The sequence below is a fragment of the Staurois parvus genome, unplaced genomic scaffold (genome assembly GCF_062004578.1).
Source record: "Staurois parvus isolate SC_StPar_1 unplaced genomic scaffold, SC_StPar_1.0 ptg001065l, whole genome shotgun sequence".
Classification (NCBI taxonomy): Eukaryota; Metazoa; Chordata; class Amphibia; order Anura; family Ranidae; genus Staurois; species Staurois parvus.
In genome coordinates, this window is record NW_028318861.1 from 122,293 (window position 1) to 146,515 (window position 24,223).

A 24,223-nucleotide genomic window follows, 5' to 3' on the forward strand; every position below is an offset into this window, starting at 1 on the left:
TGAAGCTTAAATACATATGTAAAACACTAGTAGTACGCTTCTAAAACGCTCATATACATTGGTTAGAGGTGTGAATGTGTAATACATACCCATTAATTAACTGTGGGCAGGTCTGCTCAGCACTGCTCAGTCCTATTTCTTCTGCAGTGGGCTCTGGACTCAAACTAAGCTGAAGGTTATCAGCCACATCAAGAACAGACTTGACAGCAGAGGCTGAGCTGACCTTCCTTATCAAAGACGTTCGATGTTCCATGGTGCACTGGTCCAAATCGCATGTGTAAAACACTGTTGCAAAAACTTCTGGCTTGATTGTGATAAATCCCTCAGACACAATGAAGGTGGCAGAACAGGATACCAGCTCCCGCTAGTAAGCAGCCAGTTTCTTCAAAATTTCAAAGGTCATTTCCCTTCAAAAAACAAGCTGTGCCAGTGATAATAGAATAAAGTGGCTTGAAGCGACTTGTCATCCAGTATGCATATTTTGAAGGGTCTGCTTAACTAATGCATCTTTCATGCTTGTTCATGTTCAGAAAAGGGAAGAATAAAAACAGAAGTTGCTCTTTTCTTTTTTTCTTTTTGCTCATGGGCAACTTAAGAGGACACAGCCCCACATTTCTTGATCACATGGTACGAGCGAGAAAGTGAAATAAAAACCTGCTCCCGTCTCATAAAAATGCACAGTAGCCTCTCCATAAACGTGCTATGCTGCCGAGGAAATGTGGTTCTACTAGTAGAGTATGTGAATAATCCCAAGAACAGACCATCCCCTAAGGTGTGTCTACCTTTCATAGATCTCATTCACAGCTACATAAAAAGGTTAATGAGTTGCTTGAATCAGCTCCTGAAAGGTAAAGCTAATGTCCTCCTACTTCTATTATAGAATATCCAGTACTTCAATGGGTTTACTGGGTGGATGCTTTGCAAAGACTTGCTTAAAATCAACGTGAGCAACAAGATCCTCGGTGTCTTGGTCCCCTTCCACAGCCAGTAAGTAGCAAAGGAAAAAAAAATGAATGAAAAAGCAATGGTGCTGAGATATGGAGCCATTGCTAACAGCAACCAGGCATCCCATCATTGGCTCTTAACCATTTCAATACCGGGCAATTTTACACCTTCCTGCCGAGGCCAGTTTTCACGTTTCAGCGCTCTCACATTTGAATTACAATTGCGCGGTCATACAACATTGTACCCAAACTAAAATTTTATCATTTACTTCACACAGCTAGAGCTTTCTTTTGGTGGTATTTAATCACCGCTGGGGTTTTTATTTTTTGTTAAACTAACAAAAAAAGACCAAACATTTTGAAAAAAAAAAAAAACACGTTTTTCTTTGTTTCTGTTATAAAAGTTTACAAATAAATAATTGTACTTCATAAATTTAGGCCAAGATGTATTCTGCTACATATCTTTGGTGAAAATAACCCAAATTAGGATGTATTTAGTTTGTAGGAAAGTTATAAAGTTCACAAACTATGGTATAGATCTAAATATTGATCAATCCTGAAGTATTGGCAGCCAATCTAATTTCTTGAGGTCCAAGAAAGTCAGAATAGTACAGATATCCCCCAAATGACCCCTTTTTGCAGAGTAGACAGTCCGACGTACTTCATAAGAGGAATGGCGAGTTTTTTGAAGTAGTATTTTTGTCATAATTTTTCGGAAAATGAAAAAATGTAAAAAATTGTCACTATTTTTTTTTTTTACATACTGTCACCAGTGCAGTACAGCATCATCATATAACTGGCATAGCGGAGAACAAGGACACTGACTGGTGACAGTATGAAAAAAAAAATATATATTTTTTTTATTATTATTTTTAATTTTTTATTAAATTTTTTTTTTTTTTTTTCTCATTTTACTATGACCAAAGTAGTACAATGTTACCATAGTAACATCGTACTACTTTGGGGAAATGATCAGTATTTTTTTTATTTTTACACAATTTGCTTATAGCAAAGAATTACTTTGCTATAAGCAAGCATTTACCTGAATGACATCGATTCATTCAGGGTTTTTTTTTGTTTTTTGTACTTAGCTGTGATTTGGCCACAGCTAATCACATGACATGTGCATGTGACCTGCTGTGACTATTCACAGCTAGGCACTAGTATACAATGGATGGCATGAATGAAGCCATCCATTGTATACAACTGTCATGTGACCTGCTGTGATTGATCACAGCAGGTCACATGGTACCTGCAACGGGAGCCGGTACTCAGATCTGTCATCGGTCGTGTCCGAGGTACACGGCCGGTGACAGATCGCGCCGCTGTGCGGCTCTGCAACCGCGCGAACTGCGCATGTGCGGGAGGATGCCAAATGGCATATACACCGGAAATCTACAGCACTTTTGCGGCCGCCAAACGGCTATAGGCCAGGCGGCTAATGGTTAAAGTGGAACTACACTGTATCTGAGCACCACAAAACTAAATTGCTGCATAATTTTTAACCTCTTCACGCCAGCCACACGCAAATGTGCGGCCTCCCAGTGTCTGGGCCTAGACGCAGAGTGGCTGCACATTTGCATGCAATTAAGAAAAACATATATGCTAAGAGCGCGTGCCCTGCACGTTCCCAGCACACATGTCCAGTTCTCACAGAAAAGTCCCGATCTCTCTTTCGATCGAGACCTTTCCCGATCATGTGACAGCCGTGATGGCGAATCACGGCGGTTACATGACCCTAAAACCAGCCCCGCCTTCTGGCTTCTGAAACCCTTAAAGGGCCGGGATGCGCCGGCGCCAAGGGGTTAATATTCAAACCAAACTCCCCCATCCATCCAGGTCTCTATGCTTTATTTTGCAGAGAAATCACCTTGAAAAACACCTCCCTAGCAGTTGTGCCTGCGGCCATCTTGAATAAGGGCAGATGATTCATGTAGCATTTACTTCCTGGAATCCATCTGCCCTTAGGAAGGAGGGTGTTCTTAGCTGAAAAACCCATCCTCCCCTCCTGAAGACTCATGGGATGTATGACATCATTTGACTAGGCCTGAAAACCAGCAATTAACTGAAGAAATTTCAAACAAATAAGAAAAGTTTAAAACAAATACGATATACTTTTCTATTTACCAATGTTTGTAACAGAAGGATTAAAAATGGTCAATGTTGATTGAGAGAGTGAAGTTCCACTTGAAGAAAATGAAACAAGGGATCAGACTCATTTCTATTTGCATCAGTCACTGAAAAAATGCAAACGAAATTAAAAGGGGACATTCCCAGTATTAGGCTACCTACCAACATGAAAACAAAGTCTGGTATGGCCAATGTTAGATATATCAGGACTGATACGAGTCATGGAGGAGCTCAGCTATGAGGAAAGATTAGAGGAACTGAATTTATTTTCTCTTAAGAAAAAGACAAATAAGGGGGATAATGATCATGATGAATAAATACATAAGTGGTCCATATAGTGAACTTGGTGTAAAGTCACTTACTTTAAGGCCATTACAGAAGGACAAGGGGGCACACTTTATATCTAGAGAAAAAGAGATTTATCCTCCAAATACGGAAAGGTTTCTTCACAGTAAGAGCTGTGAAAATGTGGAAAAGACTCCCTCAAGGCAAAATATAATTGGATGTTACCATTCAAAGATAACACCAGATATCCAGGATCAACAATGGAACAAATTGGACCATGATTTCTGGGGATTATTTTTGCCTTTCTCTGGATCAACTGTGGCTGAATCTAAAACAACCGTAGTATCAAGATGCAACATAACAAACTGAAAAAAGTGAAGGGGATCTGAATACTTTATGAATGCACTGAATATATGTATTAATATGTAATTGTGTTTAACGTGTTACTAAACCTACAACAGTTAAATCAGTTTGTATATGCAGTAAAGCATGCTTGTTATACTCACTGTGGTATGTAAAGGGTTAATCCTTTACATTGTGTAAAAAAGCAGTTTGGTCATGTCTTCTCTGAGCCTCCCCTTCTACTGTCCCCAATCCATCTGCTGATAGCACAGAGCCCTAGGAGTCTCTCTGCACATGCTCATTTAGGTGTGTATTGCTAGAGGTGTTATTTTTTTTCTTTGTAGGGTGCAGGTGATCAGCAAAGGGCCAATCAGCGCTGTCCAAACAGAGGGTCAGGGGTCCTGCAGCCTCATAGGTCAATCAGAAGAGAATGAAAACTCCTCCTACAAGCTTTAACTATTGATCTGCTGGACACTGATAGAAGTCACAAGACTGTTCTAACTGCTGATGAGAAAAAGTATTTAGCAGTTTATATTTACTAAAATAACTGCATTTCCATGTTGTTTGTACTGTGGGAGACCAGATATAGTGAATGCAGGGTCATGGGTTTAGTAACACTTTAAAGCGGCTGAAAAGACTTGAGGTTTTTCACCTTCATGTATTCTATGCATGAAGGTAAAAAAAACCCTTCTGTGTGCAGCAGTGCCCCCAGCCCTCCCAATACTTACCTGAGCCTCATCGAGATCCAGCAATGTGCATGACAGCCTCGGCTGTCCCGGGTCTCTGCCTTCTCTTTGGCTGAGACAGCAAGTGGGAGCCATTGGCTTCCACTGCTGTCAATCACAGCCAGTCAGCCAATGAGGAGAAAGAGGAGGTGGGGCCAAGCCACGGCTGTGTGTGTGAATGGACACACGGAGCAGCATGTGTCCCCACAGCAAGCTGCTTGCTATGGGGGCACCCGACAGAAAGGAGGAACCAGGACAGCCTGCGGGGGACACGAGAAGAGAAGGATCCATGCTGCTCTGTGCAAAACCACTGCACACAGCAGGTAAGTATAGACAGCTTTGTCATTTTACAAAAAAAACAAAAAAAATTAACCTTTAGTATCGCTTTAATTATCCAAACTAATGAAGAAGTAATTCCTTAATACTAATTTCATCTGCACACAAATGGGTATGTAAAGTGAACATGAACTGATTTTCATGAGATTGGATATCTGAAGTGAATATTCATGCAATTTATTGGGTAAACATTTAACTCCTTTAGTAAACCAGCCTCACCATGTTTATACAAGATGACACAGAGTAAAAATATTAATAATGAAGTAACTTATCTTCCTGTAAATATTTCAAAACCAGTAAAATCCAGGTAAAATCACTGAAATCATACTTCACCAACGTTTCAATAAAAGGTTTGTTTGTAGGGACATTTCCAATTACAGAGGCAGCTGCCAGTACATGGTACACCTCTAACTATGACCCAATGGCAGTTACAGGCCTGTTCTGCTACTCCAGCATTACCAGCACAAATCACAAGTACCTAATTGGCCATGAAAGGGTAATTATATTTTATTTCACCTAAGTTAGATGTGTGAAAGTAGAATTATAATTGGTTGCTATGGGCTGCTGCACTTTTCCTATAAGGGAACATATAACAGTATATTTCAGTGAGCACCTATTGAGTGCAGTGTTTACCCTAAAGTTTTATGTGCTACTTCCATATTTACATTCATATTTATTATTACTTCCATATTTTTATAGTATTTAGATATTTGTAGATTAACCACTAGGGGAGCTCTGTATTTTAAAGAGGATGCTTTCAAAAATAAGGCAGCGAATACTTTTTATCAATTCACAATCTACAAATTGCATAAAGTGAAAAACACCCAAATCAAACCAATATTTGGTGTCCACTAACAGCATCTATTCTTCTAGTGTTATCAGGAATTTGGCAGGTAGGTTGTTCCAAACATGCATGATTTTTGGCCTGCTGTGGTCCATTCGGTAGTCCATTCAAATGAACAGACTGTCTCAACAGAACACCCCTTAGTGTATGAACCAACGACCGTATGTTTAACACATGTCAGCAGACCAGGCTGCTGTAAACAGGTACTTAAAGTGGTAGTAAACTCCAGATATTTATTTTTACCTACAGAAAACTTATAATAAAACTTAGCCTGTAGGTAAAATGAAACCATTGAGAAATTCCCTTGGTTGGCAGCCGGTGACGTCACTGGCGCATGCGCGCTGAAGAAACGGCATACCTGTGCTGTTCATTCAGAGCCCTGTGTGGGCAGGGGTGTGTACATTTTTGAAAAAACTACTTGTCCAGGGACTAAATCGGTGTCCCAATCTACTTGTCCCTCATGACAATCTACTTGTACAGATAAAAAAAATAAAAATAAAAATACATTTTAACCAAAACTGTATTTAAATCTGCTTTAAGTAATATCTGGGGCTTTTAAAACAAAAAACAGGGCTTAATAGTGACTTAAACGTTTCATATTTTTAACATTGTGCGGTTTATCTTCTCCTCCCCTCTCTGCCTGTCTCCAGCACCGCACCCGGGGACTAGCATGGTGGGGAGAGACCTTGCAGTGTAATGAGCACCGATTGGCTGCTCGTCAGGAAAGGGGAGTGTCCGGCTTATCCTTTATCCCTTTCGCTGCCAGAGCTGTTTTTGCATTATTTGCACAAGTTTAAAAAAAATCGTTTTAGGCCTGAAGATGACACAAACCCCCCAAACAGTGTATATTATATCATTGTATATTACATCGCACCGCATTACATTCTTTCCCGGCCTCAATGATCAGGAATCTGTCCAACGGGGACCCGGAAGTGACATCACATCACATCACTTCCGGATCACGAGAAGGGGAGGAGAGGGGAGCGGATGTGTCTGCTCTCCTCCCTCCCCTATACCACATCCCACGGCACCCACCAAACCAGTCTCGGGCCCGCAGATGGGCAAGCGGAGCCCGGGGGAGAGGCTGACACTGTGGGCTGTGTGGAAGTAATCGGGTGGCAGCGCTGCTGCCCGATTGCTTCCACCTGACAGCAGGGATAAAGGCAAAAAAAAAAAAAAAACTACCTGCCCAGCACTCGGAACTGCATGCCCCGGGCATCGGGCAATAGGGATTGAACATCCCTGAATGCATCATCATGGCTAGGCCATTCAAGCAGCCTGAAGGAAGATCACAAGAAGATGGAAGCCTCTGCAACAGTAACATCGCACTGCTAGAGGGCTTCGTTTTTAGCACATTATGCCTTTTCCTTGCAGGGAGAAAGTATACTTGGGAAAAAAAAAAAAAAAGAAAAAGAAAAAACTAACGCTTTAAATGGCCTCCCTAACCAACATCTAGAATAAGGACTAAGTGTTTAACACTTCTGCCTTGTAGCACTGGGGTCTTTGGTTTGAATCCTAGCCAGAATGCTATCTGCATGGAGTATGCATGTCCATTCTGTGCCTGCTGGGTTATCCAGCTTGCTTTCACAAGTTAAAAAACATGCTGGTAGGTTAACTGACACGTGTCTAAATTGGCCCTAGTATGTGTGTGTATGATAGCTAGGGGCCTTAGACCGTAAACTCTTTAAGCAAAGGGACTAATGTGAATCTACAATATGCAGAGTGTTGCATAAATTGTTGGAGCTATATACATTCCTGGAATAAATATCAGCCATACAAGAAGTGTATGTTTTTGTGAGCTTGTCACTCAGACTTGCACTATGAGAAGAAGCAGTAAAGCACAGCCATTGTATGGCAGGAAGCAGAGCCTGTGTAAGAAAGAGGAAATCTGACTATTCCAAAGTATTAGCACACTGATGAGAGGATTTACACCACATGCATCTAAAACGTTTACTGCAAGAACTATACATTCCCTTTAATGAATAAGCCTGTTTGGCTCTGATAAGACTTTGTGAGAATGAATTTTTCTCCCCCCACCATAGTCTTTGGGGCCATTTCAGAATCTTAAACTTCCAGCTTCCACCCTCACTTCATGTTCAGACAGGAGTGGAGCCACACAGAAGAGGATAATATCAAGAGGCTGGAGGGTGTAAGTATGCATCAAAGTTGATTTAAAGTGGAATATGAGTTAGAAAATAAAGTCCTCCTAGATCACTTCAGTCCTGGCCCCTTTTGCACATATAGCTACAGTGCCTTGAAAAAGTATTCATACCCCTTGAAATTTTCCACACTTTGTCATGTTACAATCAAAAGTGTAAATGTATTTTATTGGGATTTTATGTGATAGACCAACACAAAGCTGAACATAATTGAGAAGTGGAAAAAAAAAGATAAATGGTTTTCAAATTATTTTTTACAAATATATGAAAAGTTTGGCATGCATTTGTATTCAGCCCCCATTTACTCTTATACCCCTAACCAAAATCTAGTGGAACCAATTGCCTTCAGAAGTCACCTAATTAGTCCACCTATGTGTCATTTAATCGCAGTATAAATACAGCTGTTCCGTGAAGCCCTCAGAGGTTTGTTAGAGAACTTTAGTGAACAAACAGCATCATAAAGGACAAGGGACACACCAGACAGGTCAGGGATAAAGTTGTGAAGTTTAAAGCAGGGTTAGGGTATAAAAAATGGAAAGAGTATGGCACAACTGCAAACCTACCAAGACATGGCCATCCACCTAAATTGACAGGCCAGGCAAGGAAAGCATTAAATCAGAGAAACAGCCAACTCACATGGAAGAAAAATATATTTTTAAAATATTCTTCCAAAATATATTGATATATATTTGAAATACTACAATTTTGGCTGTATTGCTTCACACAGTGCCAGCCCCTCTGCGCACCTTCCCTTCTTGTGCTGACCCGGAAGTGACGTTATGATGTCACTTCCGGGTCCTCGCTGAGAGATTGTAATACTGGCTTCAGCAGCAGTACCACTGTGGCCCTGGTCTTGGAGGCTGGTAGAGTGCATCTGTCATAGGCTGCCTGAAGCACCGCGAATAGTCGTGGCAACATGGAATCAGCATATAGCTTATAGACCTCTATCGGGAGACCATCCTTCCCTGGGGCTTTATTATTGGGAAACAGACTGGTCGCCTTGGCAAGCTCCTCTATTGTAATAGGCGAGTCCAGGAGTATTTCTTGGTATAAAAGTGAAATAGCTCCTCCATAATAGCAGAGGGAGTATTCACCAATCTACCCGCTGAGGAAATCAACGACCCAATTGGTGGTACTGAGCGCTGAGTCTGAATTAATTTGGCTAACAAGCGGCCAGTCTGCTCACCTTCCTCATAGAATGTTTGTTTAACAAAGAAACGCCTCCTCTCCACCTGCAAACTGGTAAGGCGAAGAAGCACCTCCTGTACCGATAACCATGCCAGTTTGTTAGACTCAGTTGGGTTATCTATATACATATACTCCAATAGTTGTGCCTGCTGGGTAACCTGAGCCTCGTGCATCCTCGTCTTAGCTTTAATCGCAGATATTTCTGACACAAATACTCCCCTAAGGAATGCCCTAAATGTATCCCAAGTACAGGGTCGACTTGAAGATCATTATGATGGAAGAAATCATCGATCTGTTGCGTTACCGTGTTATGGATCAAATTCAACCAAAAAGCATTTAATTTCCACGGAGCTCGAGGGAGAGCCAACCCAGGTTTAAAATGTAACTTGACCACTAATGGTGAGCGATCGGATACACTTCTAGGGCTATAGGTAATCGTTTTGATTAGAGAAACTGCTAATGAATTTCAAACACATAAGTGTATGCAAGAAAGCGTGCTATGGGTTTTGGAGAAGCAGGAAAATGACGTGAAGTGGGGTAATACATACACCAGCAATCCACCCCATCTACCTCAGACAAGAAATGACCAAGGGCAGTCCCTCTAGCCTAGCAAACCCGCAGCAGGGGGGCTTATCTAAAGTGGGATCCAGATACACATTAAAGTCACCCAACACAAACAATGGCACATTAGGCTTATCAAGCAGAAACTCTACCAACTAAAGATATTAGTTGAAAAGGGTGGAAATATATAAACAACTGCTAAGACACAGGTAACAGAGTGTAGCTTACACAACAGGAATACAAATCTGCCCTCAGGATCAGTTTCACACACCAGCTCCTGATAAAGTATGGCTTTATGCATCCATACACACCCCAGGTGAATAGGCGTTGTGGGTGGAGTGATACACCCACCATGACCAGGAAAACCGTGCCATAGGCAGTGTCCCTGGTGAGATGAGTCTACATCTGAGATGTAGGCCACAGATAGCAGGCTGATGTTTACGTAGTACTGTAGATACCCTCATCTTTTTCAATGGGTCATTGAGGTCTCTCATGTTCCATGAGATCACAGGAATGTCTTCCATAAATCGAGTAGAGGTAGTAATGTTAGGATATCACTAAGAAAGGAGAAGCTCTGTATCAAAGGCTCCATTGCCCCCTCAAACCAGTCAGAAAGACTACGCTCTATATTGTAGGGCACCGCACCACTCACAAAGAAAACAAGGTGGTTAAGATGGCCAACACTGGAAAAAAGGTTTGAAGGTTCATTCTGAACAGTGGCAGATTGTTGACACCCAGATGCGAATGGATTGAATCGCATATCGTTAACGGTCAAACACTAGTGCAATTATTCAAATCGTACATCAAACGTGAGTAGAGCTCGGTATTACGTCAGTCTACAAAAAATGACTTCCCAGTGAGGAACAAGGCATATCAGGCATCCTGATATATCAAAGAAGGAATGGCAGCAAAAAAGTCAATCATCCGGATTGCGTGGAAGACGTTACTGTTGAGCTTCATGCATGTCCATCCAATCTGAGGCTGCGGCAGCGGAATCAAAAAAGTGAAACTGATTATTGGCAACGATTTTCAGGTGAGCAGGGTACAGCATCGCATAGGTCAGATGCAGGGTTCGGAGGCGACCCTTAACCAAGAAATTTAGCTCTCTTACGCTGCACCTCCGCCGAGAAGTCAGGGTAAGGAAACTTTAGCCCCATTGAACTGAATGTTGGAGTGCTCCCTAGCCAATCGTAATATGATCTCTCTATCTTTGTAATTGAGAAGACGCGCCAAAACAGGTCTGGGCAGTTGTCCAGCAGGCAAGGGGCGAGTAGTGGTACGATGTATCTGTTCTACTGCAAACAGAGGAGTAAAAGCTTCTTTACCAAAAATATCTACTAGCCAGGTTTCAATGACTTGTGTGGAATTACTTCCCTCTTTGTGCAGTGTCTGTGTGCTTTGTCAGTGATGCAAGTAAAGCTGGGTGAGAAAACAAAATGGTGGCCAGCCATGTGTGCAGGGGAAAGGTCTTTGGCCTAAAGATTTGAGCACATGGAGTGCTGCTTCCACATATTTGCTGTTCAGGAACAGCAATCCATCTGGGTGTCTATTTGAAGAAAAAAACTTAATTGAAAACTTTTCAAGACTGTGTACTTTGTCAGTGATGCAAATAAAGCTAGGGTGAAAAAACAAAAATGGTGGCCAGCTCACTATCCATAAATATTCCCATGTGTGCAGAGGAAAAACCTTTGGCCTATTGATGTGAGCACAAATTTGATTGGAGATTGAGCTTTATTGCGGCTACCTGTATCTGAAGAAGACCTGAGATGTGTAAGTGCCACCATTGAGGGGATTTCTTATGGATACCATCCAGTGACGAGACAAGTTACTGCCTGTGAAGGATACTAGTGTGATCGTTAAAGCGCACTGGCCCAGTGGGTCGCAGTAAGGAGGTGAGGGGGCAATTTAGCCATTTGAGGATTTCACCGTTGGTGTGAACGCACATTCACCTCATCACCTGCATGAATCTTTTTTTCATTGGATTACGTCTTGTTATTTATAAGAATTTTGTGGACTTTTTATTTGATCTATATTTCACTTCATTTATTTATTGGAACACTTGTGTTTATTTATATTTACTTATGGTCTTTGATTGAGTGCTTTATTTTTGAATATTTAGCACCTGTCACTTTGATTGGGTTGATTATCCCCAACTTTTGGGGATTCACGGTTGTTTGCACTAGTCTTTCTTTTTATATATTGATCCCACTTAGGGATTTTGAGGGGGGTTGTTGTCAGTATCATTTGATTTTTCACCACACGGGGTCCAAGTTAGGACCATTTTGATATTTCACGTTTATGTGTGTCACAAAGTAGATCCTGATTGGTCAATCACTTTGGATTTGTTTATTTTTTATATATCCATATATTATTTTCAATTTCATGATATATGTATGTCTATTTATATGTAATTAGCGCTACACTATTTTATTCTAATCACCCCAGTTTGGCTTTCTACTTCTTTAGATAATTGCAGTGAACTTGCGTGGCGATTTTCTTCAACCCTTCTCATTAGAAGACACTCCCGTCGAGGTGTTACTTCCGTGGACGGCCTGGACGTATCGGTGAGATGGTTGCAGTTCCATCTTTGTTAATTATTTGTATCACTTTTGCTACAGTATTCTGACTGAAAAAGTAAAGCTTTGTTGATCTTCTTGTAGCCTTCACCATTCTTGTGTAAAGAAATTATTTTCTTTCTCAGGCCTTGTGACATTTCTCTTCCATGCGGTGCCATTGTTGACAGCATGGAATGGGAAGGGGTATTTCTTTGTTAAGTAATGCCTTTTTATAATCAACTGTCTGCTGGACACCTGTTTAATTAATAATTAAACTCACCTGTAGTTGAATTCTTGTAAATTAGGATTTTGTTGTCTAAGAGTCCGGTCACACTGATACGACTTTGAAATCGTACGCCTTCCAGTGAACTCACACAATTTCAAAGTCAGATGTCGGGTCACTATCACACGGATATGAGCGCTCTAATTGCAAAATCTTCTTAGCAATCAATGGCCCGCATTTGTGGGAGTATTTTGTAGTAGAGTGTCCCATAAAAAAAAAAAAAAAACTCATCTATGCTGAGAACTGTATAGACAGACACACAAATGGACGCACACAGAGTATAGAAAAAAAATCACCCCCCCCCCCCCCCCATTTAAAAGTAATCACATTTTGTTACTTTGCAGACTGAAATGAAGACAGACACAGTTTTTGTTTTATCCAGCTGTATTTACCCAGTGCAAATTATAACATCCAAGTGAAAGATATAACACCGACATGCAAAAAAAAAAAAAGGTTTTAATTCAAAAACAGAAATCACTGAGTTGGAAAAAGGATCACCCCCCTCCTAAATATGACTTGTAAACAATCAGGTGTAGCTAATCATCTTCTCAATGGCATACAAAGCTATGTGACTTTCAACTGTGATCAGCTGTGGTCATTTTCATTAGCTCAACATGGAAAAAGAGCTTTCCTGGAGCATTTTAGTCCCTGTAAGTGCCACATGGAAAAAAAGGTGTTCTGGTCAGATGAGTCTAAAATGGAATTATTTGGCCTCAACACTAAACAATATGTTTGGCAGAAATCAAATACAGCTCACTATCCAAATAACACATTCCTACAGTAAAGTATGGAGGTAGTAATATCCTGTTTATGGTGGCCCCCCCACTGCAGCAGCGACTGGAGTCTGAATAGAAGGAAAAGTGAATGGGGAAAAATACAGTCAAATTCTTGAGTAAAATCTGATCCCTCCACCAGAAAGTTGTCAATTGGAAGGTTTACATTCCAACATGACAATGACCCAAAGCACACATCAAAAATGACCACACCGGGGTTGAAGGAGAAATAGTAGAATGCCCTTGCATGGCCTAGTCATCCTAGTTAAAGCCCAAACCTAAACCCCATTGAAAATCTGTGAAACGACTTGTAGACTGTAGTCCACAAACGGTCGCCATCAAATGAGCTTGAGCAGTTCTGCAAAGAAGAGAGAGCAAATATTGCAAAGTCTAGATGTGCAAAGTTAGTAGAGACATATCCCAACAGACTTAGGGCTGGAATTAAAGCAAAAGGTGGTTCAACAAAATATTGACACAAAGAGATTCAGTTTTTGATCATTTTTTTTATTTATTTCTGACATGTTAGTGTTCTAGCTTTCATTTGGATGTTATAAGTTGCATTGAGTAAATAGAGCTGGATAAAACAAAAACTGTGTGTCTTCATTTCAGGCTGCAAAGCAACAAAATGTAATTATTTTAAGGGGGGGGCGATTCCTGTGTGTGTATACATTAAATGCACTCTACTACATGTGAATTTTACATTAGCCCCCAACAGACCCTAGCGTCACCAAACCATTCATTTTGACATCAAACTTCCCATAAGATTATACAGCGGGTAATACAAGTATTGAACATGACACCATTTTTCTAGGTAAATATATTTCTAAAGGTGCTATTGGACATGAAATTTTCACCAGTCTGTAACAACCCATACAATCCATAAATACAAAGAAACCAAAAAACAAATAAGTTCAGAAATTAAGTTATGTGTAATAAAATGGAATGACACGGAGAAAAAGTATTGAACACATGAAGAAAGGGAGGTGCAAAAAGGCATGGAAAGCCAAGACATTAAATTAAATCTATCAGTAATTTGAAAGCAATCCTGCCCCTTGTCAGTGCAAATTAATATCAGCTGGTTCAGTCTCAAATGATGGCCTATAAAAAGGTGTCTCATTATCAAGGTGTCACACAAGAAAAATCTCATGATGGGTAAAAGCAAAGAGCTCTTTCAAGACCTTCGCAACCTTACTGTTGCAAAACTTACTGATGGCATTGGTTACATAAGGATTTCTAAACTTCTTAATGTTCCACTGAGCACTGTTGGGGTCATAATCTGGAATTAGAAAGAACATCATTTCACCATAAACCGGCTACAACCAGGTGCTCCTCGAAAGGTTTCTGACAAAGGAGTGAAAAGAATTATCAGAAGAGTTGTCTAAGAGCCAAGGACCACTTCTGGAGAGCTTCAGAGCTTTCAAAGAAAACAATAAATAATGAACTCAGTCGCCATGGCCTGTATGCACGCTCACCACACAAGACTCCATTGCTGAAGAAAAAGCATGTTGAAGCTCATTTAAAAAGTTTGCTGCACAACATTTAGACAAGCCTGTGAAATACTGGGAGAATATAGTCTGGTCAGATGAGACCAAAATTGAACTCTTTGGATGCAAGAATACACATGTTTGGAGGACAAATGGCACTGCACATCACCCCAAAAACACCATACCAACAGTTTGGAGGTGGGAACATTAGGGTGTGGGGCTGTTTTTCAGCATAGGGTACTGGCAAACTTTATGTCATTGACGGAAGCATGGATGGAAAAATGTACCAAGCTATTCTTGATAAAAATCTGCTGCCATCTACCAGGATGATTAAGATGAAAAGAAGGGAGGACATTTCAGCCAAACAACAATCCCAAACAGAAAGCCAAGGAAATTCTCAATTGGTTTCAAAAAAGAAAATAAAGCTGCTAAAATGGCCCAGCCAATCACCTGACTGAATCAAATAGAAAATCTATGGAAAAAACTAAAGATCAGAGTTCATGGAAGAGGCCTATGGAACCTTCAAAATTTGAAGATTGTGTGGAAGAAATGGCCTAAATCACACCTGAGCAATGCATGCAACTAGTTTCTCCATACAGGAGGCGTATTGAAGCTGTCATTACCAACAAAGGATTTTGTATGAAGTATTCAATTATAGTGAACTTATTCAATACTTTTTCCCTGTGTCATTCCATTTTATTACACAAAACTTAATTTCTGAACTTATTTGTTTTGGTTTCTATGTGTGTATGGATTGCATGGGTTGTTACATGGTGAAAATTTAATGTCAATAGTGCCTTTAGAAACATATTTACCTAGAAAAATTGAGACGTGTTCAATACTTATTTTCCCCACTGTACATGCATTTTAATGTATTCCCTGCATGTTGCTTACATTTAAAAGCCTCCCTTGTGTAGGCAACAAAAGACCTTGAGCCCTGATCTTGGATGGTGGCACTCAACAGCAACCACCCTGCTGAAAAAGCCACCAGTGGTGGGTGCCTCTGTAAGCACCACCAGGCTCACTTCATCTGAGCCAGGTGTAAAATTATCAGCCAAACTATAACTGCACACTATAAGATGCGGTCACTGTTAAGCCTTGTTCACAATACTGAATGCACCTATAGCGTTAATGTGCATTGTTCATCACATTTACCAAACATTAAAACCGCTCCCCAAATCCCGTATGACATTTGATGCTATTTAGAATGAAAGGCATGCTAGCTATACATGCACATTCAACCCCACAAGCTTTATAAAAGCTCTAATCCCTGGTTCTGACTGGGGCAACTTCCAGTAATTTCTAAGTGACTTTACTTGATAAAGACAGCACCTATTAAAATGTGTTTTCACTTGACCTGCAATTTTTCATGAGGCCAGCATGTTCTAATTCACTGGAAAAATCGCTCTAGTGTGAACAGGGGCTAAGAAGCATTCCTATTCAACTGATGGATCAGTGTTTTTTGGGGGAGTTTTTAGCCCTCACCTCTCCTCCCTGGTTACCCTTGCTGTCTATAAACTTCCTTCTAAGCACATTCCATTCATACCTGAACGTGTTCACGCTCACTTTTGTGTTTATTTCAAGTGCAAAAGTGAGTTGCACATAGGACAGCTTGTTCATTAGAAAGGGGTGCCCTACGCGTGACAAAAGCCCCAAAGTAGCTATAGAATGTTTTCAGCCGTGATGTGTCTCATCGCTTGCTGCATGACAAAAACATGCATTTGCTAACTTTGATTGGGGTGTCCTTAATTAGGCCACATCTACATCTGCAAGTTTCTGAATGTGTGGCAAACCACAGAGAAAACGCATGCTTTGCCTCAGAAATGCGCTCCAAAATACGCATGAAACTTGCATTGCCACAATGGCAAGAGTGATGCACATTTTCGTAATGTACAGCAAAGTGCATGTTTTCTGTGCATGTTTCCACGCATTCAAAAATTAGAAGATACAAACACAGCCTAAATATTAAACGCAAGCATGTCGCACATTGCTGTGGGTTTTTCAAAACGTCGGCAAAGTGTGCATTCTCTTGCAGGTTGCTGTGCGTTCAGAAAGGCAGATGAAAATGAATGGTAATTCAAGCGCGAAAAAACTTTGCCGTGAATTTTCAAAATGCACAGGAAAAAAAAGCGAGTTTTCTGTACAGGTTCACGCACATTTGGAAACGTGCAAATATGAAGGCTGCCTAAATGGCCATGAATGCGTGATTTATGTTTGCTGCATATTTGCATGCAGATGTGAATGCAGGCTAATTGTGATTAGGAGATGCCAAAATGCACAACGCTCCATGGCCAAAAAGGTTCTTGAGCTACTTTTGGGCATTTGTCGTGTGTAGGGCAGCTCATTCAAGTGAACACAATGTGTAATTACACGTGAGAAACACAATGTGTAGGATGTGCTAGGGAGGAAGTTTTTAGGCAGCAAGGATGACCAGAGAAGAAAGAGGAGGGTTACAAAGAGAAAAAAAAAAACACTTCCACAAAAGTCTCAGCAAAGTCACTGCAATTAAGACAAATTTACGACTTGCTGGTGTTTTTAAATTGAAGTCTCTGGGAGTTGTGCTGCACAAGAATCACCCAAAAGTAGTGGAAGAAGTTTTTATTTTGCCACAGCGACTCAAGTCGCTGCAATTAAGATTCCACCCCTTAAAATATTTGCGTTTTCACTTAACCTTTGATTTTACATGTCACCAGAAAGTCAAAACTTGCTGGAAAAATTGCTCTAGTGTGTCAGGGCTATACAGCAGGGACAGGACAACCTAATGAGCAGTAACATTTTTACAGCTATGTTACAGCTATGTGAATGAGACCTAAACGAATAGCTATGACCAGTAGTGGACAAGGACGAAATGCTGCTCTTGTTGCAAAGTAAATGTTTGTAAAAAAATCATCTTCACTTCAAAACAAGCAATCATGTCCTAGCATTCCTTTTTTTTTTTTTATTTTCCCTTGCACCTGATGGGGTATTAAAAGTAAAACACAGGTTTATCTTATTTACTAACATTTACTTTGCAAAGTGAACATACATGAAGCGGGTCTATTTATAAAACATTAGTTGGACAGATATAACAAGCATTAATCCACGGTGCAAACACTTTTTTCCATATTTTCCCCTAAGGCCACTTACACGTGGACATAAGAATCTGCTGATGTTTATTTCCAGGATCTTGCTGACAATGGCGTGTTTTACTGATCTGGATATAGATGCATTGTTGTCTATGGAACAAGGCACACAGCTGCCTTAAGATCAGTAATTCTTGTACAAAAATAGAAAATTTTACATCTGACTGCAGTAATTTACGTGTCAATATGCATGTTTATACACGCTTATACTGAAACACTGGAAGTGAAGAATTTTACACGTGCATATAGTACACATATGCATGTTTTCTTGGCAGAAAGATCCTCAGTAAAATGTTCTGTAAACAAAAATCCTGAGTATAAATATCAGTAAATTATTACTTTGTGTGCAACTGCCCTAATATTGTGACTGTCTATGGATATCAGCTCTATCTAGTAGCCAAAATGCAGTATACATTCTATTTGAGGCATTTCAGAAAAACATACTGCATTTTGGCCACTAGGTGGAGCTGACAATTCTAAGACCTCATGTACACATGAGCTCACCTAGTCCAACTGACAGCAGAAAATTGCAGCAAAAACGCGGTACCACCTTTAGTGCTTGGACATTTATATTCATGTGATTGGCCAGATTATTTTCCACTGACATGGATAAATGCCCTAGCGCTAAACGAGGATAGTGTTTACACACGTTTTGGCCACGTTTAGCATTTTTTGGCCAAAACGTTCCTCTCCTAAAAACGATTATTCTGCATTCAGAAGAGGAACGTTTTAACTGCCCCTAAACTCTGGTAAAAACCTATGTGTACATGGACACATAGGCTTTTACTGAGTTGAGTTCAGGAACTTTGGCAGCAGTATACATGAGGCCTTAGCATGTAGCTCCATGTCCAATACAGTTGAGCCTCATTTACACTTGCAAATGGCGTCATTAGTGATTAGACACAGGAAGCCGAGGCAGCTCCCACAGCTAATCGCAACCATTTGCATGTAATCGCTCCAACAGCTGTCTGTGTTCAGGGTTTAACATTCGCAGCTAATTGTTAACGAAGCGCCGGGCAGTACTAGGGTCTTTGGTTCGATTCCCAACCACAGCACCACCTGCCTGGAGTTTGCATGTTCTCCCTGTGCCTCCGTGGGTTACCTCCCACACTCCAAAGACATGCTGGTAGGTTAACTGGCTCCTGTCTAAATTGGCCCTAGTATGTGTATGAATGAACGTAAGTTAGGGACCTTAGGTTGTACGCCCCTTCAGGGTTAGGGACTGATATGAATGTACAATATATTTGTAAAGCGCTACATAAACTGACGGCGCTATAGAAAGGGACCTGTAATAAATAAATAGAATTCAAAAGTGGAGCAACCAGAATCTGGTTCAGCCTGTGCATGGTAGCCAATCAGCTTCTAAGTTCAGCTTGTTCAATTAAGCTTTGGCAATAAAACTGATCTGTTTCTATGCAGAGCTGCATCAGATTTTGCACTCTCCAGGTTTTGTTTAAAAAAAAAACCCCAGTATGTCAAAAAGTTGAGGCAACAGTCAGCTCTCAGGGGGCCTCTAAGTAATTGAAGTCAAATTAGTGTGTAAACATATTTTATTTAAAACCTTCCAGGAAAATAAAAAAAAAAAAAAAGAAAAAAAACAGAACAAATGTTTATATTCTTGTCCAAGCACAATCATGATGGCTACGACTCCTTTCACACATGGTGGGCTCCATTTACTCTAATCGGGGGATTTGTCCGCTGATCACAGCAGAGTGGGTAGATGACAGGGACACAGCGGACACACTGCTGTATGGGAAACTGGGTGTAAACAGACTCCGCTATCCATTTACACCCGACTGCCCTCTGCTCCCATCCACCTAGATGGAGGTCGATGGATCCCCTATCATTTTTTGTTTCGTGGATCAGATTGGAGATGGATGTAAACAGACAAGTCCGTTTACAATTGCTGGTCCATAAGGTTGAAAGGAGTGTCTGATCAGGTCCACCTTAAAAACCTGACAGACAGACTGGATCTGACCCTTCAAGTGAAAGGGCCTAACATGAAACAAAACAAAAATGTATTTTCTACATCGAATGCAATTAAACAAAACTGTTACAATTTATTCAAACTCTGAAAGCACTATGGGCTGTGTAAATAGTGTTTGTTTTTTTGTATAATGCAACTCAGACGACCCTCAGGGGAAGATCTGAATGTACTATAAGGAATATTTTTATGAAAGTACCGGAAAAAAAAATACACACTTATTTAGGCTTCATTTACACTAGGACGTTTCAAATCACGTCTGGAATCGCTGCGATTCTGCCCGCAATTTAAAAACGTGCTGTGAAAATACACAATCATGTGTTCAGGTGCCATTCATTTTGATAGCACTTAAAGCGCAGGGAGTTTCTGCCACAATCATGATGCGTTTTTTGGTGTGACAAACACGCCACAATCTCGCAAACAAAATCTCAGGGAGCATAATGACGATTTTGTTTGCATGGTCACAGCACGTTTGCAGCACGGAAAAACCCACCACGAACGTGACAAAAACACCCTGCATTTTCAGGTGCCATCAAAATAAATGCCACCTGAACACACAATCATGCATTTTCATATCTCAGGCAAAATCGCAGTGATTTCAAAGGCGATTTGAATCGCCCTAGTGTGAATAGAGCCTTATGGAAAAAATATATACAGTTGTAAATAATAGCAGTCAGACATCACTAACCTGATCAATCACTGTTTTTGGTAGAAATGATATTTCTACATGGCAAATAATTTACTAGCAGGTGTAGTAGAGTAATAGAAATCCAACAGACCCAACAGTCATGACATGCATGCTGCTGATTCTGTGTAATTGAATCACTAATTGAAAGGGGCATGTTCAAAATAATAGCTGTGTGGAGTTCTATTAGTGAGGTCATTCATTCTTTGAAAAACAGGTGGCAATTATTGCCCTTATTTAAGGAAGGAAGGCAGCAAATGTTGTACATGCTGGTTACAGTGCATTTCTCTCTGAAATTCTCAGGAAAATGGGTCGTTCTAGACATTGTTCAGAAGAACAGCGTACCTTGATTAAAAAGTTGATTGGAGAGGGGAAAACATATAAAGAAGTGTAGAAAATGATAGGCTGCTCAGCTAAAATGATCGCAAATGCTTTAAAAGGGCAACCGAAACCTGAAATACGTGGAAGAAAGCGAAAAACTACCATTGGAATGGATAGAAGAATAGCCAAAATGGCAAGGACTCAGCCAACAATCAGCTCCAGGAAGATCAAAGAAGGTCTAAAGTTACCTGTGAGGACTGTTACAATTAGAAGACGCCTATGTGAAGCCAAGCTATCTGCAAGAAGCCCCCGCAAAGTCCCACTGTTGAAAAAAAGACATGTGCTGAAGAGGTTACAATTTGCCAAAGAGCACATTGACTGGCCTAAAGAGAAATGGCGTAACATTTTGTGGACTGATGAAAGTAAGATTGTTCTTTTTTGGTCTAGTGGCTGGAGACAGCTTGTCAGACGACCCCCAAACACTGAATTCAAGCCACAGTACACTGTGAAGACAGTGAAGCATGGTTGTGCAAGCATCATGATATGGGGGTGTTTCTCATACTACGGTGTTGGGCCTATTTATCACATACCAGGGATCATGGATCAGTTTGAATACATCAGAATACTTGAAGAGGTCATGCTGCCTTATGCTGCAGAGGAAATGCCCTTGAAATGGGTGTTCCAACAAGACAACGACCCCAAACACACCAGTAAACGTGCAACATCTTGGTTCCAGACCAACAAGATTGACGTTATGGAGTGGCCAGCCCAATCCCCGGATCTTAATCCAATAGAAAACTTGTGGGGTGACATCAAAAATGCAGTTTCTGAGGCAAAACCAAGAAATAGAGAAGAACTGTGGAATGTAGTCCAATCATCTTGGGCTGGAATACCTGTTCACAGGTGCCAGAAGTTGGTTGACTCCATGCAACACAGATGTACAGCAGTTCTCAGAAACAGTGCTTATACAACTAAATATTCATTAAGTGATTCAAAGGAAAGCAAAATCTTCAAACATTTTTCAGTTTATATAGTGAATGTTTGAGTTTGTAAAGAAGAATACAAACACTGCTATTTTTTTGAACAGTCTAATATTCACTTTTCTTCAAATTTTTTAGAGGAACAACACAAATTTTATATATTTTTCTTCATGTTTTGATTTGGAATAGAATGTGTAGTGTTCCCAATGCATTTATGTGTATGGAAATAAAAGCTATTAGAAGGATTTGGAGCTTTTTTCACTTTTTTCAACACACTGCTATTATTTTGAACACAACTGTATATATAAATTATTTGCTTTATTAACCCCTTCGCGCTGGCGCCTCCCGGCCCTTTCAGGGTTTCAGAAGCCGGGGGCGGGGTTTAGGGTCATGTGATCGCTGTGGCACGCCGTCACATGATCGAGAAAGGTCCCAATCGAAAGAGAAGATCGGGACCTTTCTGTGAGTACCGGACATGTGTGCTGGGAGCGCGATCAGGGCGACTGCTCTCAGCACGTTTTTTTTTTTTTATTAGAACGCAAATGTGCGGCTGCTCGGCGTCTAGGCCCAGACGCCGGGAGGCCGCACATTTGCGTTCGGCCGGCGTGAAGAGGTTAAACAGATTTTTCTAATGTGTGTGTGAGCCATAACAGAATATAAAAACAAATACAGTAAAAAGTAGTAAAGTAACAAATAATGCTGGCTCTATGGGGTTTATTTACTAAAGCTGGAGAGTGCAAAAATCAGGCTCAATTCTGCATAGAAACCAATCAGCTTCTAACTTCAGCTTGTTCAATTAAGCTTTGACAATAAAACCTGGAAGCTGATTGGTTTCTATGCAGAAGTGAGCCTGATTTTGCACTCTCCAGCTTTAGTAAATAAACCCCAGTGAGTCATAGTTCTATAAGAAAAGTAAGAACATTTATCAGTATAGTAAATCCTCTTCTAGTTTACTCACTCTCAGCTCAGCATTCTTCAAGGCACCAGCACACAAATATTCCACTCAGATGATCTGACTGCCATCTACTGGGATCACGTATTATCTTATCTGATACGTTTTGTAATGTTTTGCTATTGTGTGCTACCGTGAAGCACTTATACAAGTGGTCATCTACCTCTCCTGAATTCCAATGGATGAGAAGATGCCAGCAAGTCTAATGTTCTAAGGATGACTTTTTTTTTTCCAAACAAATAGTATAAAAGGATTAGACTCTCAGCAAGATCTCCTAAACATCTTCCTCTATTTGACCACCAATTTGTTTCAGCTACTCACGTCTTCACAAACAGTACAATCAAGTGATTATTTTAGGATTTAGATTTCTTAATTTATATACATTTTCCTTAGTCTCGAGACAGATTCTTTAACAAAAAAAATTAGCCCTTGCGGGTACTCTCACTTTTAGGCAAATACACTATATTGCAAAAAGTATTGGGACGCCTGCCTTTACACGCACATTAACTAATAGCATCCCAGTCTTAGCCCAAAGAGTTCAAAATGGAGTTGGGCCACACTTTGCAGCTATAACAGCTTCAGCTCTTCTGGGAAAGAGTTTGTCTATGGGAATGTCTGACCATTCTTCCAGAAGAGCATTTGTGAGGTCAGGCACTGATGTCATACAAGAAGGCCTGGCTCACAGTCTCCACTCTAATGCATCCCAAAGCTGTTCTACTGGGTTGAGGTCAGGACTCTGTGCAGGCCAGTCAAGTTCCTCCACCCCAAACTGGCTCATCCATGTCTTTAAGGACCTTGCTTTGTGCTCTGTTGCACAGTCATGTTGGAACAGGTAGGAGCCATATCCAAAGTTGGGAGCATGAAATTGTCCAAATAGTCTTGGTATGCAGACACCTTAAGAGTTCCTTCACTGAAACCAAGGGGCCAAACCCAACCCCTGAAAAACAACCTCACACCATAATCCCCCCTCCACCAAACTTTACACTTGGCAAAATGCAGTCAGCCAAGTACCGTTCTCCTGGCAACCACAAAACCCAGACACATCCATCAGATTGCCAGACAGAGAAGCGTGATTCATCACTCCAGAGAACACGTCTTACACCACTGCATCCGATGCTTTGCCTTGCACTTGGTGTACATCACATAGGCTTGGATGCAGCTGCTTGGCCATGGAAAGCCATTCCATGAAGCTCTCTACACACTGTTGTTGTGCTAATCTGAAGGCCACATGAAGTTTGGAGGTCTTTAGCTATTGATTCTGCAGACAGTTAGTGACTTCTGTGCACTGTGCGCTTCAGCATGTGCTGACCCCACTCTGTCATTTTGTGTGGCCTACCACTTCATGGCTGAAGTGCTGTTATTTCCAGTTGTTTCCACTTTGTTATAATACCACCAACAGCTCATAGCGGAATATTTAGTAGCAAGGAAATTTCACTGGTGGACCTATTGTACAGGTGGCAACCTATCACGGTATCACGTTTGAATTCACTGAGCTAATAAGAGCGACCCATTCTTTCACAAAATGATTGTAGAAGCAGTCTGCATGCCTAGGTGCTTGATTTTTTTTTAC

The 24,223-nt window shown here is 40.8% G+C and overlaps 1 protein-coding gene across 1 annotated transcript in view; it reads right to left on the reverse strand.

Moving 5' to 3' along the window:
- Positions 1–699, reverse strand: part of LOC149440624 (AP-3 complex subunit beta-1-like) — a 116,261-nt gene extending 115,562 nt beyond the window's left edge. The window contains exon 1 of the mRNA XM_089658381.1: positions 90–699. Within this exon, the coding sequence (XP_089514507.1) occupies positions 90–253 (164 nt within the window). The 5' untranslated portion in view covers positions 254–699. The remainder of the gene's footprint in view (positions 1–89) is intronic.
- Positions 700–24,223: the final 23,524 nt, after the last annotated feature.